Source organism: Ammospiza nelsoni, chromosome 3 (assembly GCF_027579445.1).
Source record: "Ammospiza nelsoni isolate bAmmNel1 chromosome 3, bAmmNel1.pri, whole genome shotgun sequence".
NCBI classification, from domain to species: domain Eukaryota; kingdom Metazoa; phylum Chordata; class Aves; order Passeriformes; family Passerellidae; genus Ammospiza; species Ammospiza nelsoni.
The window spans coordinates 65,232,000-65,251,568 of NC_080635.1; the positions used below are offsets into that span (position 1 = coordinate 65,232,000).

General features: G+C 44.2%; 1 protein-coding gene across 2 annotated transcripts in view; it reads left to right on the forward strand.

The window, feature by feature from the left end:
- The first annotated feature begins 14,592 nt into the window (after positions 1-14,592).
- The window catches only part of MAN1A1 (mannosidase alpha class 1A member 1), a 139,453-nt gene continuing 134,476 nt past the window's right edge, over positions 14,593-19,569 (forward strand). For both annotated transcript variants that reach the window (XR_009418040.1, XM_059467867.1), the window contains exon 1: positions 14,593-15,183. Coding sequence is in view for 1 of the 2 variants with exons in the window: in XM_059467867.1 (XP_059323850.1) it covers positions 14,593-15,183 (591 nt within the window). In the remaining variant the exon portion in view is untranslated. The remainder of the gene's footprint in view (positions 15,184-19,569) is intronic.

The following is a 19,569-nucleotide window of genomic DNA, read 5'->3' on the forward strand; positions in this document are numbered from 1 at the left end:
AATTTTCAGCCCATATATCTTTATTTGTTCACTTTTTTCCACTATAACTCTGTCAAATACTCAAACTGCAGGAAGCTGCTAAGTGCATCTCATGTGTTACAAAAAGGATGTGCCCATCTGAAAATTATGCTTTGTTTCATGTAAAGATATAATCACACATAGGCAAATACATATTTTACTAATATCTATTCTACATTTCATAACCTGTGAAAGACCAGCACATAGCACTTGCCCAAAGGAAAGCTAGAGAAATAGAGCTTACACCGATAAATTCCTGCCTCAGAAGACTAATGTTTATCATGGCAAAGTGATGAATAAGCAGACTAAATTTGCTCTGCAATAAAAGGTAGCTTCTAAATCACAAAAGGCATGTGAAAATCACCTTTGTGAAATGAAAGAAAATATCTAAGTCCAAGTACTAAATAATAAAACCATCAGGGATTCAAATGACTCTCTTAATAAATAACAGAGCCTGAAACTTTGATCTCTTGGCCACCTGTTAAAATTCAGCTAAATTCAATAATAAAAGATTATTGCTGTTTAATGACAGCTTCCTGAACAAAGAAAAAAGAGCACATCTAAAGGTAAAGGAAGCCCAAGGACAGAGGGAGTCCTTCAGTTGCAAATCCACTGATTCAAAAGAAGACATTTGTGTTAGTGCTAGCCACAACAGATTACTATTTTTTACCCAGCCCTAATGGAAAAAACTAATACCTTATTGTATTTGAGTGAGATGGGAAGTTTTTCTCTTGAAGCATATTAAACTATCTCTGTTCTTCTCTGTGATGCATCCATAAGGAAGGAGCTTCCCCACACACAAAATTCTGTCTGCCTGAGCCATTGGACAGCACAGACTATCAGTGCCCAGCATGAACATTCCAGAGTGCATGGGCACTGCCAGACCAGGCTGTGGGTACTCCATTACCTGTTCACAGGGTTAAAAATTCCTTGCAAAGCTGAAAGGCAAAGGATGGTCAGGACTACAGGATGCATCTCCACTACACTAAGGGAAAAATGTAAATCATTGGGGGTAGAAAAAGATCACTTATCAGCACTACAATCAAGAAAACTGATAACGAACAGCAGCTCAGAGCATGTCACCACTGCTTTTGAACCAACACTGTGACGGGAACCTTTCAGAGTGTAATTCAGTTTCTTTTCATTAATGCAGTGACTGGAAACTGCATACATGTCCTAATGTTTTACTCAGTGCTTGTGAGAGGACTGTAGGAGAGAAAAGCCTGTTTTCACTAATAGTTCATGCTTTATGAGCAAGGACACAGACAAGCACACACTGCTGTCAGGCAAGAGTGGTCTTTCTCTTGATATTATATACCAGCTAAATCACTTGCCTGCTTCCCCATCCAATTCAAAAAATAAAATCTCCAGAGCTTTCTTACACCTCTGGAAGAAACTGCTGGTGCTTGTCTGCTGCTCCTGGGCAATGATTCAATGATTACTCTATAAGCTCCAGGAATTTTCTCTGCTGCAGATGGAGAGAGATCATCTCTTCCAGAAAAGATTCAGAACAAAAGCTCAAAGCAGCTACACTTTATTAAATCTGAAAGGGCTTGTCTTTTTCCACTGACTACACAGAAGCCCATGGAAATGACACCAGAGGTAAGAATAGCCTTCCTCCAGAGTTCACCCTTTCCCCCTACTTTGTCTATCTTTGCAAGGAGCCAGAAAAGGAAAGAGAAAAGCTGACTTCAACTTATGTTGCTTTGTAGGTGTTTTACATCATATTTATTAACAACAAATTATGTTAACATATTATATATGTTAACATTAAATATATAATGTTAATATATATAACTATATATTAACATACATGTTACCTGGACTATTTAATGTCTTAACCTCCTAATTCATGGGCAAGAAGGATGAAAAAATACAGCAGAAGAAAAGAAGCATCAGCTGATTCTAATGTCCATATTAAAAAGTATAATATCACCTTAGGAGACAATTTTTTCTAAGACATCAAGACCAATCATGGAATTAAGAGTTCAATACTGATTGTTAGTATTTGATATAAAAATAGTGTGTAGCTATTTTTGATTATGGAATATTGTAAAATAATTTCTGATATCTAGATGTGACTGCATTCAACACTCACTGAAGTTTCTCAGTAACCTTTTAATGCATTTTAGTCTAATAAGGAAAACAATTAATGTATGAGAGAGAGGAGCAGTGCTCCTGACTACCCCTATACCTGGGCACAAGGAAGAAGCTGGAAATTTAGTGGGATCACAGGACTTGGCTAAAGAAGACTCAGAAGACAGTCAAGCATAAAACTCTCTCTTCTTGGTTTGTTTCTTCACTTATCAATATTATTTCAGTCCTACATTGCACTACATTCTGAAAATTCACCTTTGTCAAGGCCCAAGCAGAGCTACCCCCTGACTCAGTACTTGAGACTAAGTGAAAGTGAAACACATTTTAACAGTCCACAGAGCACTAGAGGTTTACCTCAAAATCCCTTTTGATTACTATAATCAACCTGAGCATAATTGATTGCAGGACTTGATTTATGTTTACAAACATCTGAGTTCTGCACCCCAGAAGAAAAAAAAAAACAAAAAACAACAAAACAAAAAAAGCAGCAAACATTTTTGCTCATCCATTCATTAGTTCATTGAAGTTCCATGCTTTTCAATGCACACAGTGGAGTTTTCAGTCATAGAATCACAGAATTAATGGCTTGTGTTGGAAGGGAACTTGAAAGACCACCTGGTTCCAGCCCATCTGCCATGGGCAGGGACACCTTGCAGTAGACCAGGATGTTCAAAGCTCCAGCCACCTGGCACAACTGCAGCTGGAGAGAAGTGTGAGCATGTGCAGAGCCCTGCAGACACCAAACTCAGTGAAGAAGCAGGTTCAGCAGGAGCAGAGATTCCCCTGCAGCCCCTGGTGAGGAGCTGTGCCCCTGCAGGCCAGGGAGGTCCATGGGGGAGCAGAGATCCACCACAGCCCTTGCAGGACCCACCATGGAAGAGGTGAATGCCCCAAGGAGGCTGCACTCCCATGGGAAGCCCTGGCTCCAGGAGAGTCTTGGCAGGAGCTATGGGCCTGTGGAGAGGAGCATCTGTGCTGGACAAGGCTTCTGCAGGACTTGTGACTCCAGGGGGAACCTAGGCCAGAGAAGTCTGCACCTGAAGTATTGCACTCCATGGAAGGGGCACATGCTGGAGCAGCTTGTGAGGAACTGCAGCCTGTGGGAAGGACTCACACTGGAGAAATTCATGGAATTGTCTCCCACAAGAGGGACACCACACTGGACCAGCTCAAGTGTGTGAGGAGTTCTCCCACTGAGGAGAAAGGGGTGTGAGGAACGTGTGATGAATTGACTGCAACCTGCCTTCTCCATCCTCCTGCACAACTGTAGGGGAGTAGGCAGAGAATTCAGGAAAAGTTGGGCCTGAGAAGAAAGGAGGGGTGGGAGGAAGGTGTTTTTAAGATTTGGTTTTATTTCTCGTTATGCTACTCTGATCTGACTGATAATAATTTCAATTATTTCCCCAAGCTGAGTCTCTTTAGCCTGTGATGATAACTGCTGAGTGATCTCCCCCTGTTCTTAACTCAGAAGCCTTTCATCATATTCTTTCTCCCCTCTTCAGCAAAAGAGAACAGTAACAGAGCAGCTGTGGCGGATACCTAGCACCCAGACAGGGTCACCCCAACACAGTGTATGATTTTATTACTATTGTGAAAGCATCTGGCTGGTATTTTTTAATTTTAAAGCTGTTTGCTTCCCAGATTCCCAATGCTTAGACTCTCTTTGCTCTATTTCAGTGACAAGCAGCTCATATTAAATCTCCACAGCTAAAAATTGAAGGAGCAAATGATAAGGAGCACTAGACAGGCCTGACACAGGACACAACTCAGCAACTTCTATTTATGGATCTGCTTTCCATAACCACCCATCCTGTTTTGGGAAGGACAGTAGAGTAGCTCACTTTATGTTAATGCATTAACCTAAAGCAACCCATTCACATTTCCTTGTTCTTAGTAGTGTGTCTGCTTTACTTATGTGTTGAGGCATTCACCTCAGTATTTGAATCACTGCATTAACCACTCATAAGCCACAGACCAGCTTGGTAGAAACGCTGCTGCCCTGGTGGCTTAACCTCCAACAATGCTTATAAACAGATTCAGCTGCAGGGAAAAACTCTGCTCCTGTGTTGAATTTGTTAGTCAAGGGTTCAGAGCACACAGATTGTTTCTACATCCCGGTAAGGAATACAATTGACTAAAATAGGATGGAATTAGATAGTGTCTAACAGGAGTAACAGTCATAAAATTGGCTCTAAGACCAAACCTGTAACATTGAAAGGCTTACACCATTTCTGCATTTTTCCTGGCTACTGGGCACCATCATGGTCAGACCTGGAGGATCACAGGTTAGTAGGGCTAAGATATGCTGGTGTGTAGAGGACACAAGGGATAGCTGGCTTAAGGTCTCCTTCTTGCCTCTGCCTAGTGCAAACAACAGCTACAAAGACATCATGTCCAACTATGGGTTGTCACTCTAGCTGACAATTAGTAATGTCTTGTGACAGCATCTGGTTTCCTGACATGGTGCCTCAGGGACAGATTTTCGTTCCCAAAAGTCTGCTTTGTGTTTATTCCCTCATTTTCTTCCACAGAAACACATCCTTAAGAACTTCTCTCTGCTGTCACTTTTCCAGCAGTCTGTTTACCACATGGTCCATATTCCATGGACAAATCACCATATTTGTGTTGTCAGTCTTGAATTATGGCCTGTCAGGCCTCTACTTTCCCCTCATGGAAGAAAATGACTGGACAAATGACCCTTGCAGAATATGCCAATAGAGCCATCTCCAGGCTGGGGGCAGATGTTTTCTTCTGTGCAGGTTACAAAAGGACAGGATAGTGTCCATTGTCCTTCAGGACAACTGGATACAGGGGCACACTGTAGGTAAGCCTGTAGCCTGAGTGTTGCACCAGCCCACGTTCCTAATCTCCCACTTTTGTGGTGAGATGCTGATGGGCAAAGGACTTACATGAAGCTATTGCCTGACTGTGAGACCAGAGGATGGCTACATGTGGCACAAACACATCAGGGATGGATGAACAGCCAGAGGTGCAAGAAAACCTTGTTGGTAAAGGTGTGGTCGTGAAGTGCCTTGTGGAGGCCCCTCTGCAGCCCCAGTTGGACTCTTAATAGGACAGGACTGGTGGGAGGCCAAGTCAGCACTGGTCTTCCCCACTGCAACCTTCCATTTCAAAGACAGAACAAAACAGCATAGTGCTGGTCATTCTGAGCAAAACACTTAACTATTAATTTTTCTGTGCACTTGAGTTCCGCACTATCAAATGTCACTATGAACCAAAACAGAGGAAGAAATGTGAGGCAACAAAAGACAGAAAATCTTTCTTTGAAGAGGTATGGGTGAGAGTATAGTAAAAGACATCATGACACCAAACCTCTTCTGATAAAGATTTTTAAAGACCACTCTGTCTGTTTTTTCAAAAGCAGTCTGTTCCAGCTCTCACAGAGGCAAAGGATAGGTCATGCCAGCCCAAACCATTAGAGAAATATGACTTTACCCTGCTGCTAGCTTGAATGCATTTATTCTTTCTTCCACTGCAACTAGAGAAAAGAATAAATTGCTCACAGATGCTTAAATGCAATGTGGTAAACCTTGTTGTCCATCAGGAAACACCCCTCACTGGTAAAGAAAAAAAATTCTAATTTTAAAGATCTGTTTTTCAGAGCAATTTGCAGATCAACGTCTTCCTAATATAGGTCAACAATAAGGTGTACACCTATGAAAATTAATTGCCTCTATGCTAACACATGGGGGGAAAAGGTGGAACAAGGTAAACCTGTATTAAATGTGTGATTCTAAGAGCATGACAACCTTACCCAGATGCCTCATGCTGTTCCATTTGGAATTTGTCCTGTGTTCGTGTACATACATTAACAATTAACTAATTTTGCTGTCTCTTGTCTGTTGATTTGAATATATAAGGGGAAAGAAGAGCCAAATCATTTTCATTTGAGCAAAATAACTAGTGTCAATGACGAGTCAAAAATAAGGAACATACTTTTCAAATGTAGCCAATAAGGAACAGACCATGTATATTTTTTCAAATGTAGCCAAATCACTGGTTAACTTGAGAAAATAGCAGATATTACCTCTTATGGTAGATATAGTATCTAAATATATTGTTATTCATTGACTGTTAGACTGTTACTTTCCACATTTGCAACTGTGCCAAAGGCAGAGTCCCACCCTGCTTGCAGGGACATTAAAGGAATAGCTTGTATAAAAGAGAACTAGAGAAACATGCAGAGACATGAAACTACAAAAATCCTAGAGGATCTTGTACCACTTGTCCTCCTCTTTGTAGATTTGACTCACATACAAACATTTATCCTTTTCTCAAGGCATGCATGGAGAACTTCATGCCACATATGAAAGTCTGAAAGTCAACGATGCATTATTCAGTCTTCTGCATCTTTTTTGAGAGAGATTAATTTCCTTAAAAAACATTTGCTTCTGACTCAATAATTATCTTCCCTTTTCATCCTTAATATTTTTCCGAGTCTCATCTTAAATTGAAATCTGCCAGTTGGAAAGCTACTTCAGTCTTGTCATTCTTGTGTTTGGGATCTCACACTGCCCAGTGCTTTTGAGGCACATAATGCACTCAAAGATGCCCTGTATTCAGCAAAGCATTGCACACTGCAAGCTCAGGGTTGCAGCAATGAACCAGAGCACCAGATGACATTGGAGTTCTACAGCTGTCAATAAAGCAGAAGGCTCAGGGACAACTGGACATATGGGGAGGAGAAAGGAGACCTGTATTTCAGGAACGCAGCCAAAAGAGTCCAATAAACCAGAACTGGCCTAGGATACATTGTCCGTGGTACACTACAAATCCTTGGATAAGTAACTGAGCATTGAAAATGAAGAAGAATTTAATTTCTAAGGAAAAGAAAGCTAGACTTGCACCCCAAAACAATATTTCACCTAAGGATATCAAAGTAATCTCCATACATTAGGTCTCAATGAAATATAGATTAGCTTTTACTTTACAGCTGAGGAAACTAAGGTTTACACCATCACACAGATGAAAAATGGCAAAACTATTTTTCTTATCAAGGTTTTCAGTAAGATATTGGTCTAGACAAACAGCAAGAGCAAAGGTCAGATTAGCACCGATTTTTTTTTTTCCTGCATCATTTAGCCCAAGCGGTAAATCAAACAAAGGCATTTCAGCAGGATAAGGGATCAGATCTGAAGCCAGGCTGAAACTCCTGGATTCCATTTGGGCAAGACAAATAATTCACAAGTGTGTAAGGTCTGAGCAGTCACATGCGCACTGTGTGCACATGCACCATCTGCCAGTTTGCAGCTGACAGCCACTGCTTGGGCAGGGATTTTGCAAAGACCAAATTCATACAGCCCATCAGGTGGTAGCTGGACACTTCTGACGCAATATCAGTGTGTCAAGGTGAGTCAGAGCACACATGGCACAGACAGGAAAGAAAAAAAATATTAACCCTTTGTCAGCAAAAGGCTTCTGTGGCTTGGAGAAAGAGAATCCACCAAGGGCTCATGGAACTGGCCACACCTTTAAGCAAAAGTCTGTGAAACAAAAATGTGTCTTAATTACAAGCAATGGGGAAAACTGCACCACTGTATTCCAGATGATGAACCCAGTAAGCAGTGGAATATTTTCAATAGGAAAGATTAACAAAAAAAAAAAAATCTAAATACTGCTTATAACCCCAAATTCACAACTGATTTACAGAAAGAGAAAGAACCTTTAAAATATACTCAAAACTTAAGTATATTCATAGTAATGCTGCCATCAAACAGGGCACAGTCAGTAAACCACATCTGTACTTCTATTTCAATGTGCTGTTGAACAGAATTAACTCATCTGGTTAGGGAAATACACTGGGAGGAGAGGCACAAGGACACTACTTAAACTATTACATGAGGGCAATTTACATAATCCATGTGTCATCACACGTGTTCAGGGTTAAAAAAAGCTCAAGAACATTGTTTTTTATGAAATAGTCTGGGAGCCATTGAATAGGGAATTAAAATTTTGTACAAACTAAGCACAGCTAGTATAAAAAAAATGAGTGATTCACAGTGTCCTTTGTTTTTAACATTCCTTGTTGATACTTTTAGTCATCTATTCTAGCATATTTTTACTCCTTAGAAGGTTTATCAGGTTAGAAATCTCTGTTCTAACCACTTTTCCTTGAGGCTACACACTAACAGAGCCAGATCTGGTTTTCAGCCAAGACATACAGTAATTCCAATCAACTGGCTGCAAAACAGCTGTTAAATGGCTACAAACACCAACTCCAATGGCCATATCTTGTTTTCAGCCAGCACATCTCCCCCCTGGTTCAGGAAAATGAAACCACCTTGGAAAGGACAGGAAGGCTGTTTTCCAAGGATCCTCTTAACAATTTTTGCCTTCTTGTCTTGATTTAATCTTGTCAGAATCTACTAAATCCACACCTATAAATGTGATATAAAAACTCAATGACAGCAAAAAAAGAGCTGCTGGGGGTTTCTTTAGTTGCTACAGCCAAGGTTCTGGCACAAGACATGTTAGTGCTACTGGAGATAATTAAATCCAAAGAAAACCACAGCAGAAAACTGCTGTCATCTTATGGCATCATCCATACCTCCTCAGTGATTTCTTATGGGCATCTCCTCACAGTATGGCAAACAAACCCTATCTCTCTCCTCAGTCAGCTAACCCACTCTTTTGTAGCACTCATCTTCTTATTGGACACAGCTGTGGCTACCTGCTCCTAATCTTTGGTGATTAGTGCAGCTGCAACTCCTCAGGGGTGAGACTACCTTCTGTACTATCTTTATTTTCTTACATTCTATCCCTCCACAGAAAACTACTTTCAGTCACTCACAATCCACTAAGATTTGTCCCTTAAATATATTTCCCCAATCTAAGGGCCTTTTACTTTTCCTGTGTGAAATAGGAGGCAGGAAGGAAAAGAACAGCAGTCTCACTCTAGTCTCTTAATTTCAGCAGTCTCTTCACTTCTGAAGGAGAAGAAACCTGTCATGGCATTTAATCTCTTAAAGATTAAGGTCCAGATGGAATTTCATGGGATGTCTCCAAACAACTTCATCCTTAATTGCTCTGCAAACAATTACACAAGATTCTGAATCTTAAATGCTAAAATACCGTAAGAGCTAGCTTCCATTTCTTAGTTCCATGGCTAAAATCTTCTTCAAGGATGTGAACATCGATAAATTTCTGAAAAGACGAATAAAGCTTGTAGTTCTTTTTCTTTCCATTACTTTTATGTTTACCTCTATATTCCTCTTCCTTACACATTGAAAACCAAACCATGTCTGCTTGCTTTGAGGGAGTGCAAAAGTCTCTCACTAAAACAATTATAAAAGGATAAAAAGCCAGAACCAAAGTGAGATATTCTCAAAGATGCCATCTGAGGCTAAGTATGATATACTTTACGCTACTGCTGAATAAAATATTGGAAGCAGTCCCAGTTCAAATTCTAGATTCTCAGGTTTCTTGCAATGTTGAAGAAAATTATTTTAATCTTTGATGTTTAAATAGAAGAGTCAAATATTTTCTTCAGACAGGATTTCTTGCAGTTCATTTTCTGTCTTCTGAAATCTTGGGGAGGAGAGAAAGGGCAAAGCTTTTCTGCCCTTAGCTGGATGCTTACCTGAGTGCTTCCAGCAAAGCCTCCCAACAAACACTGAAAGCTGTTTGCACTACAGAGATTTCTTGTGGAGAAATGAATAATCCTCTCCCTCAGGTAGGGATGGAAGATATTTCCAATTATACTGGTAGAAAAGAGACTTCTTGTATAATTGACAGCCACGCCAGGAGAGAGTTGAAAAAGTGTTTATGAAGGTTTGTGAGCCTACAGCTTCATGTTCCTGATACATTTATTTCTACAGTATTTATAAAGTTTAGTTGGTTAGCCACAGTCATCTCATGCATTAGGCTAGAGGAAATGTTTGAGAAAGGATGTGAGAAAATTTAATATTCTTTCTTCTGTTTTTCATCCTCAAATAGGAGACCAATCTTCAACAGCAATCTTACTGGGAAGGAGACAATCTGGTGTCTTCCATCTCTCAGACTAGCACCCTAGCTCTTGGGCTGTAGCCTCCTCTGGGAGTGGAGCATTCTTCCTCCAGGGTTGTTAAGGAATGCTCTGTAGAAAACTTTTCTCCTCTTTGCCTTCAAAGTCCTGCACTTGTCCCTGAGTCATAGCACTACTTCAAAATGAATGGTGGTGGGGGATGTACATGTTCCACTGAAAAAGAGGATAATTCTAATCCCCCAAGACTACAAAACATGTCAAACACAAATCTCCAACTCCTGGTCAACACTTCTCTCTTCTCAGAAGTGGTCAACACTTCTCTCTTCTGAGCTCTTAAAGAAAATCATCAGGCAGTCCTGTATTCTCTAAACACTGAAGATTGAACAAAGTTTTTGTGTCTGTGAATCACATTTTCCTCACAGACTGAATTCAGAATTGCAGCCAGCTGCCAAAATCAGAGATAGAGAGCATTTAATACACATCTGGTCCTCAAATGGTCAAAGCCTCCTTCCAAAGAGTACACTGGGTGTTATGAATCCAGCTTGTGTGCCTTGGGAACCCTAAGTCTGTGCCACGTTACTTAATCTATGAAGAGCTGGATGTCTAAATTGGGTTTATGAGTCACACTCCCAAAGGCAAACATATTAAAAGTATCTCTGAAAGCTGTGTTAAAGTATTGCATTTCAAAAGGAAGCTGTCAATGTTTTTTTACAGTAGTCTTAACTAGAAGGTAACACTGGGAACCCCTTGCAAGGGAGTTGCATTGTTACAAACTCACTATCCAAGAAAATGTATCAGTAAGTATCTCTGCCTCAGCTGAATGGGCCCAAAAGTGGGACAACTGTTAAATCTCTTCTTATCTGTGGCATGTATCTTTCAGACCAAGCTGGCTAATTCCTTACCACTACTATCATTAGACAAGATCTAAGGCTGGAACCATAACAAATTAGGTATAAGTAGATTAAAAAAATAAAAAGAAAAAAAAAATATTATGATAAGTATTTGGGTCTTTTCCAAGTCTTTCAGTCAATATGTAACAAATTTCCCCATTCAGAACATTTATTACAGAAAATAGTCTTGTTCTTTATTATGCAAATCTCCCTCTCACCACTTCTCATGTATCAGTACTACCTTTCTATAGATGCTGGGCATCTATAGATGACCTGTGCATGATTGCTGGAAAATTATTCCTGATTCTGCAGCTGAATCCACAGAAGCAGTATTTCCCTCCATGGGAGGGATACAGTCCAGTGTTTTGTTGGCATACCCAAACTGGGTAGGACCCAGCATAGCAAAACAACTGCCCAGAGACTTGGTTTTTTCCCATTTTAGCTGATGTCATCCAGGAAGTAATGCAGCTTGACTAGCAAAAAAATACCCAGCCCAAAGTAGCAGGCAGTTCAATATCCCCTAGGTGGATGTGCTGACAGAGTTGTATTCAAAGAGGCTTTCCCAATGCAAGTCCTGGTGCAGACAGGTGGGTTTTCCACTGTTGTCTCTAATGCAAACACCAAGCTTCTCTTGTTTGCATTTTATTTGGATTTTTTGACATTATTTAAGTGCCTATGAACATGATTTAACTTTATAGCTGAACAGCCTGTTGGACACAGCCAGTTGAAAAGGAGCATTGTACAGCCTTCATTTTGCCATTTGGAATCAAAGGTGTTTTTCTCTGAGCTACTCCTTGTATTTTCATGGTCCTTGGAATACTTTGTGCCTGAAGTAAATTAGTGACAAAAAGCCCAAGGAAGCTGTGTATCAGGGTTGTGTTGAAGCCGTTCTTTTGTCTTTCAGTCCCTATTGCCCTCACGTAGCGAACAGCTCTGTATGCCTGTAACTTTCCATGCTTCAGCAGTCCCACTGAATAGTTCCCACATGACCTTACTGGTAACTGTAACATTAAGTGCTAACAACAGGAACACTGCATACAAAATTTTGCATCCTGCTCAGAGAAGGAGGAATGATCATCACAAAGGCTTGAGAATTTCACAATTTCCATCTTTGCATAGAAAATCCTCATTGCTGCTTCCCTTATGCTCAGGATGTCTCAAAGAGAGTGATAGGTGTGGCAGTGAAACCCCTTGCATGAATCCACACTTGGCCCCTGGCATTTAGGATGAACACCAAAAGAAGGCAAAAGGCTGATGTGTCTCTCATTTCAGGAGACACAGGAGCAGAACCCCATGTGATAGTATTTTCTGCTCCTGCATCCGTTCATAAAGTGCTATAGAAATATGGCAACCTAAGGAATGACTCCAGAATACTGAAGGAGGGCATTTCTTCCAGCAATAACTTCAGCCTCCAAATATTATCATATAAGTAGTGATGAGTTTTGAGGGGAATCTGTGAGAAATATTACACACCCACATACACAGTGACTGAAGCAGAGTATGCTTGCTGAAGCTGAGAGTGGTATTTCACCATTTAGGAAGCTTTTTCATTAGTCAGCTGTCTTTCAACAGCTAAACCCCATATTTGCTACCTTAAATGTTGCTTAAAAAAAAAAAAAAAAAAAAAAAAAAGCAAAAACAAAACTAAAATCACCATGGATTCTTATCTCCTTTTCCAAGCAGTCTGATTTCTTCAACCTTAAACAATTTTGTCTTGGCACAGCTATTAGGCTACGTTAAACATTTCTGGGAAATGTGTGTCAAAGTCAGAGAGCTCATTGTTTCATTTGAGCAATAGTTTCACATCTAAATGTGGGAAAATGCAACTCAGGAAAAAATAGGATTTAAAAGAAAACCAGAATAAAAACGAAATTGAATTACTGATCTCACTGAATATGAAGTTGGGCCCCTGATCCTTCAGTTTCATGTATAATCCTGAAATTTTACAGAAGCATTTGCTTATATACTTAGGGGAATTTTGCAGGACTCTATCACTTCTATATAACTCTATATAACTGTCTTCTCTGAACCTGTTTTTAATTAATCTGTTACATATTCTAACTTCTAAAGAAAGGGATTTGGAATAGCACTGAGCAGCAGCCTTGCTTTATTCCTATTAAGTCAATGGTAAAACTCCCCTTAATTCCACTGGGAGCAGAATTAGATCCATGCCAAGCCCATTTTCAAAATCATGTCTTTAAGGCTTACACAATGCCTTCTCCCTGCCCTTGCTTAAAGCACAGACTTCCCTCTACCGTCGTTTTGGTTTTTCTTTTTTTATCCCTTGTAAAATAAAGCCATGCAAATACGCAAACAAACCAACCTCAGCATCCTAACTTGTGGGACCACATATCTCACTGTTTTCTTTCTGACTGTGTGGTTAACCTTTTGGGGGAAATTTTCAAGATTACAGTGCTGGACTGCTGTGAAATTCTAGGTAGACTCTGAGTATGTTCCAAAAGAGTTGGAGATAAACTCCTGGATGTTGGCTGGGTTCCCTTTTTCTGTTAAAGTGACACAACATTTTATTCTTCTTACATGCCTGCTGATTATTGCATTGCTCTGTAACACGGGCAAAAATAATAAATCGATATCTTTTTTTTTTTTTTTTTGGAAACCTTCCCTTTCGCTTAATGCTTGGGGAGCTGGATGCAGCAATTTGATCCACTATCAAACACGGATGTGTTACCCTTGTGCCAACACACGATGGTCTTTTCATGCGTACGAGCGTAGATGAACAGTCGGATTTTCACACTGCACAGACATATACCCTGCTCCCTTGGACAAGGTGCACTTTTACCTACAGAAAAAACACCCCAATAAATGAAATTAACCCTTGTTTTTCATACAAAGATCAGACAAGGGCTCGCCCTATCCCGGCGGCTCAGGAGTTGTTCCCGGTCCCGCCGTGCCCCCGCTCCCCTCGCACCGCCCCCGGCCCCGCGCGCGCCCCCGGCGAGTGCGTGCGCGCCTGTGCACGCGCGCCCGTGAGCGCGCAGGCCCCCGCCGCGCGCCCCTGCGGGCGTACACGCGCGCGTGTGTGCGCGCACCGGCGTGCACGTGGGTGCGCGAGGGCGCGCCGCCGGCATCCGCCGGTGCCGCGCCCCCGCCCGCCCCGGGCCAACGCCGCCCACGGGGCCGAAGCGGGCGCGCCCCGCCGCTGCCGCTCCCCTCCGGCCGCGGGGCGCCGGCGGCGCCCGGGGCAGCGCATCCCGCGGCTGAGCCCCGGACCCGCGGTCCGGCAGCGCCCGCGCCCCGCCCCCCCCGCCATTGGGCCGGCGGCGGCCCCGCCCCGGCCCGCCCCGCCCCCGGCTGCCCGGCAGTTCCGCGCGGGCGGAGCGGGGAGCGGCACCCGCGGCGGCGGCCCGGCGGCAGCATGGGCTGGAGCTGACAGCGCCCGCCCCGCAGACGCTGCCGAGCGCTGCCGGCGGGAGCGCAGAGGGAGCGCGGCCGCGGGGAAGGGAAAAGTTGCCGCGTCCGCCCGGGGAAACTTTGTGCGGCCGAGGCGGGGAGGGGGCGGCGGAGCCGAGCCGTCCGGTGCGGTGCGGTCCCTGCGCGGCGGCGGCGGGGCGCGCAGCGCGGCGCTGAGGCGGCGCGGGGGTCATGCCCGCCGCCAGCTTGCTGCCGCTCTTCGGTAGCGCGGCGGGGCCGGGGACGCTGGGCGGCCCCGCGGGCAGCGGCGCGGGCGGCGGGGGCAGGAAGGCGGCGGGCCCCGGCGCGTTCCGGCTGACGGAGAAGTTCGTGCTGCTGCTGGTGTTCAGCGCCTTCATCACCCTCTGCTTCGGGGCCATCTTTTTCCTGCCCGACTCCTCCAAGCTTCTCAGCGGCGTCTTCTTCCACTCGGCCGCCCTGCAGCCGCCGCCGCCGCCGCCCGGCGGGCAGCCCCGCGCCCCTCCGCAGCCCGGAGGCGGCCCGGCGGCGGCGGCGGCCGCGGGCGGGCCGGGCAGCCTGGAGCGGATCCGCGCGGACCACGAGCGGGCTCTGCGGGAGGCCAAGGAGACGCTGCAGAAGCTGCCCGAGGAGATCCGCAGAGACATCCGCCAGGACAAGGAGAAACTTCTGCAGGACGCCCGCGGCAGGAAGGAGGCGGGTGCCCCCGGGCTGCCCCAGCGCCTTTTCCGCCAGCCCGTCGGCGCCGTGGGGCAGGAGCCCGCCGACCCCGACGTCCGGCAGAGGAGGGAGAAAATCAAAGAGGTGGGTAGCGGTGGTGGTCGGTCCCGCTCCGGGGGATGCGCCTCGGCACTCCCGCGCGGGGCAACAGGTCTCTGCCGGCTCTGGCGGCGGTGCTGGGGGACCCCTGACAGCTCCTGCCGCCTCCTCCTTGCGGGGAGAGGGTCTTTCTGGATGGCTGTCCCTCAGTAGCCGCAGCGCCGGTCGGCGGCGTCGCCCGCGGTTGCATCCTCGCAGCCCGCGGTGCGTTCCCGCTTGCGGCCCCGCGCTGCCGGCTCCGTGCCGGCTGCGCCTCCCTCCCTCCCGAGGTTGCCGGGTTCCCCCAGCTGTTGCACCGAAACCCGGGCAGAAAGCAAAGCCCCGCGAGGGCTGGCAGGCTGGGGACGGCGGCGCCGGGGAGAAAGAGCGGCGCGGGTCCGCCTGCGCTGCCCACGGGACGTGCCGGGCTCGGGCGGTGCGTGTCCGATCCTCCGCGGGTGCGGAGGCAGCGGGGCACGGCTCAGGAGCTGCCCGGGCTATCCGGCGGGGCGCAGGTGCGGTGCAGCGCTCCAGAGGGGTCGTGGTCCGACTCGGGTTCGTGCGGTTCGCTATTCAGCGGTATCGGCTGTCTGAAGAGTTGAGGGCATTTGGCAAATACAGTCAATTTAGGTTGCAGCGGTAAAGCGTCAGAGCTGTGTGTGCTTTGACGAATTCCTTCAACCACCTTTTTCTGGTCCTGCTGCTGGGTTGGTTCAGGTACCGGTTTAAATCCTTCCCTACAAAAACTCTGTCTAGGTGATGCTGTCGTGGGCAGAGTTTGACAGGGTCCTCTAGCAGAAGAAGAATTTCCTTAGTAATACAGTTCAACTTCCCATCAGTGCTGGCTGGTTTATTTATCGAACTGACAATTTCAGCTGCCTGCAGAGATTAGGGTTTATGAATTAATTAGTAGTATATATTTCATGTACTGTGGTGATGGAAATGAGATAGTCTCTGTAGTAAGCCTTACTACGGAGTATTTCAGTATTTGTGAAACCTGGTTAGCCTTAGTTAAAATTATTTATTTTTATTGTGTGTTTGTACAGAGTGCTCTGAAAAGTGAGCTGTGAGCACAGAGCATCATGTAATAAGTTCTCACAAATATCAAGTTGTGTTCTGTGCTCTGGAGTCCTTGTGTCACTAACTGTTTCACCAAACTGTGTAGCATAGTTTTAAGTCATAAGCAGCATGTACCAATGCAAAGGTATTTTGAAGGGAGAAACTCTTAGGAGTACACGGTACAGACCACATCTTGAAGTGTGCAGTGAGTATGTTGTCTTCTGGTTTAGTCATGCAGCCTCCCTGAGGCATATGGAAAGTTAGAAATACCAGCAAACTCTTTTTCCAGCTCTGTGACATTGCCATGGAGAAGTATTTGGAAGTAATGAGGCTCCAGACCTGATGTACCTGATTCTGTGGTACAGAAGACTGCAACAAGTAACTAAACAGGAGGAGGAAGATAACACTTAAGCATGCTGCTGTCCTGCTGGTCCCACTGTGTGCCGGCCGGTCTGAGTTACCTTTTGTTACATGTGGATATGCATGTGTTTGTGTACTTACAAACACATGGCCAATATCTCTTCAATTTCTTCCTCCCTTTCCTTTCCTCCTCCACTTCCACACAGAGCATCAGTTTCACAGTAGCCTCCCCAAACCAGAGTTTTGGCTGTTTAAGCATAGGAGATGATACAGAAACTGCACTTTGTTTCCAGGTCTTTGCTTTCATTCATACCTCAGTTTAAGTCCTCAATACTAAGTTTCTTTTCCTCCTAAATCACTATGTGATCTTAACATCTTGATTCCTTACTTGCTTTAGCATTTTTGCAGTACTTTGCCTGGTTTGATTTTTGTCTTTTTTCCATTGACAATAAAACAGTGTTTCTATTCTGTGCTGACTTGCTTCACATTGTTTCATGTGTTGGCTTTTTGTTGCTGTTCTCTTTGTCTTTTTGCAAGCTTTAGTCCCCTTTTTTATATTGTTACCTTAGAGTAAAGATGGATTTCTAATCTGAAGGCTTTTTAGCTTAGTTTTAAAACTTTAAATAGTTTAAAAATGTATCTTTTTAAAGTATGAACTTTTGTACTTTACTGTAAATGCACAGAAATCAGAATTATCCCTTAAAAGTTTTTCTCTTTGTGCCCAGTGGTTACATGCTGGAGATGCAAACATAAAAAACCTTCCTGCTTTCATACTTTTTTGAGCCTGGAATTCGCATTGCAAATTGTATTATTTATGTCATATATCTAGAACTCAACATTTGAAACTAGTCTTGGTGATACTTTTTACAGAAGGAAGCAAGTTACTTTAAAGGAAAAGAATGCCAAAAAAATAAGGTTGTTCTTCCCTGTGTTTCTGTTCTGGAAGGGCTCTGTCCCGCCAACATGCTGACATAAAGCTGAGAGGGGAGATACCTTAGAGATGCTTTGTCCATTTACTGTTTTAAATTTTAAGTTGATGTGTGTGTTTAGAAGTCCAGCCAGTACAATATCACTTAGAATCACAAAGCAATGAAATGCTGTGACTTTATGGCATTTCTTAGCCAAGTTTTCTTCTAGAAATTTTAACCACTTTTTCTACAGCTTGCTCTGTTATATTAGAAAAAAAAATGAACAGGGTGAAACTTAAACCAAGAAGGAAATAAAAATGTTCTTGAACCTCTCTTAGTATTTAAACCAACATAATATTACCAAAAAGAAAAAGAAATGGTAGATGCTTATTGAATGAGTAAAATACTTGTGGAAACATGAAGTAGAGATCCTGTTGCTATGAGGGAACCCTCACTTCTTTTTCACTCTGTCAGAACTCTGTGGTTGCTCTCAAGCTCTGTGTGTGGAAAGGTCTGCCCCACTGTGTTACACCTCTGGGGCCTGGCTGTGTGCAGGGACGGGTGTGAACCAGAAGCCAGCGATACTGATGGGCGCTGTGCTTGTGCTCTGCTTCTCTTCTGTTGATGCGTTACAGGCAAACTCGGAGCGAAGAGCAGCACTGCCAGCAGGGAGGCCTTCCCCACCACTTCCTGTTCTACTGCTGTCAGTTGCTTGTGGCTGCTGAGTTTTTGACTGCCTGTCCTGGGTGTTGTCCTCATGCAGGATGCCTCATGGAGGCTCGAGCCATGGAGCACACTCTGAGCATTAGCAGCACACTTGCATTTGCCAGAATTGCATTCTTCAGTCAGTTCCTCCAGTGCTCCCATGACTTGGAGCAAGGTCTGGGCCCCTGGTATGTCTGTGGCAAGTGCCTCCTGTGGTATCTGTTCCCTTCCTGGAAAAAAGGAGTGGAAGGCAGTGATGATTCCGTTCCACTCAAGTGCAATGTCTTCCAGTCTCTGCTTTTGTCGCTGTTGGTTATGGCTGGACATCATTATTCCTGATGTCAAGGCAAGACTTGCAGGGGCATAGGTAGTTGATACAAGCAAAAGAAAATATTAGATGAGGATGATAATAGTGGAAATAGGCTATGAAGGCAGGAGATGCATTCTTTTAATTAGAAAAATCTTATTTTGAGTCTTCTCCAAGTCTCAGTCCTCTCTCTTCCAAGAAAAAAAAACGGTGCTGGAATTATTTAGGTGTAAAGGAAACAGCAAAACCTAAGCTCTTTTTATTTTAAAGCAAAAGAATAGAAAGGATGAGTGAGCTAGCTCAGGTACTAGAAGCTATATAATCACATTAGTGTGGTGCTCTGCCCAGACTAATTAATCCTGCTGAACAGCAAGCTCTGTGGTGGAGCACCATACTAACGCAGCTGTGCTGTTCTTGTACAAGGTAACTACCTTGGAAACTGTTCATGTTATTGATCAGGGTGTTTGGACATGTTTTCAGGATAAAAGCCTCCCTGGTAAACTGGAATCAATGTCTAAAGAGCGTGGTCATGCAGTGCTCCAAGTACAAGCACAGCTCTCAGCTGTTGCAGTCATGTAGTACAAGTCCTGCAGAGAGGAATTTGAGCACCAGTCCTTTGAGCTCAACAGGGCAGTGGCTGCAAGTCAGCAAAACAGACTCTGCAGCTTCCCTCCCTGTCCTTCCATTAAGAAATGAATTGAGGTGGCATTGGCAGTGTGAATTCTGAAGCTTTTAAAGTCCTATGGTGGCTTTTATGCAGTTTAGATTAAAATCTCCATAATGTTACAGGGATGTTCAGCAATATCTTGAGGAAAGAAAGCTTGAGCATGGAAATAAAGCACTAATCAGAGATCTAATATGTGCTTGACATGAAATATTTGGGCATAATCAGATGTCTTCATCAACAAGGAGTGATGGCAAAATAATGGGTGGTCACTCACTGTTGTGGAAGGGCAGTTGGCCCCTTGTGTCTTCCTGCATGCTTCCACCAGCTGCTTTCCTACTGCCTGGTATCCTGGTGCTGCTGCTCAGGAAGGTCCAGTGCCAGCTGGA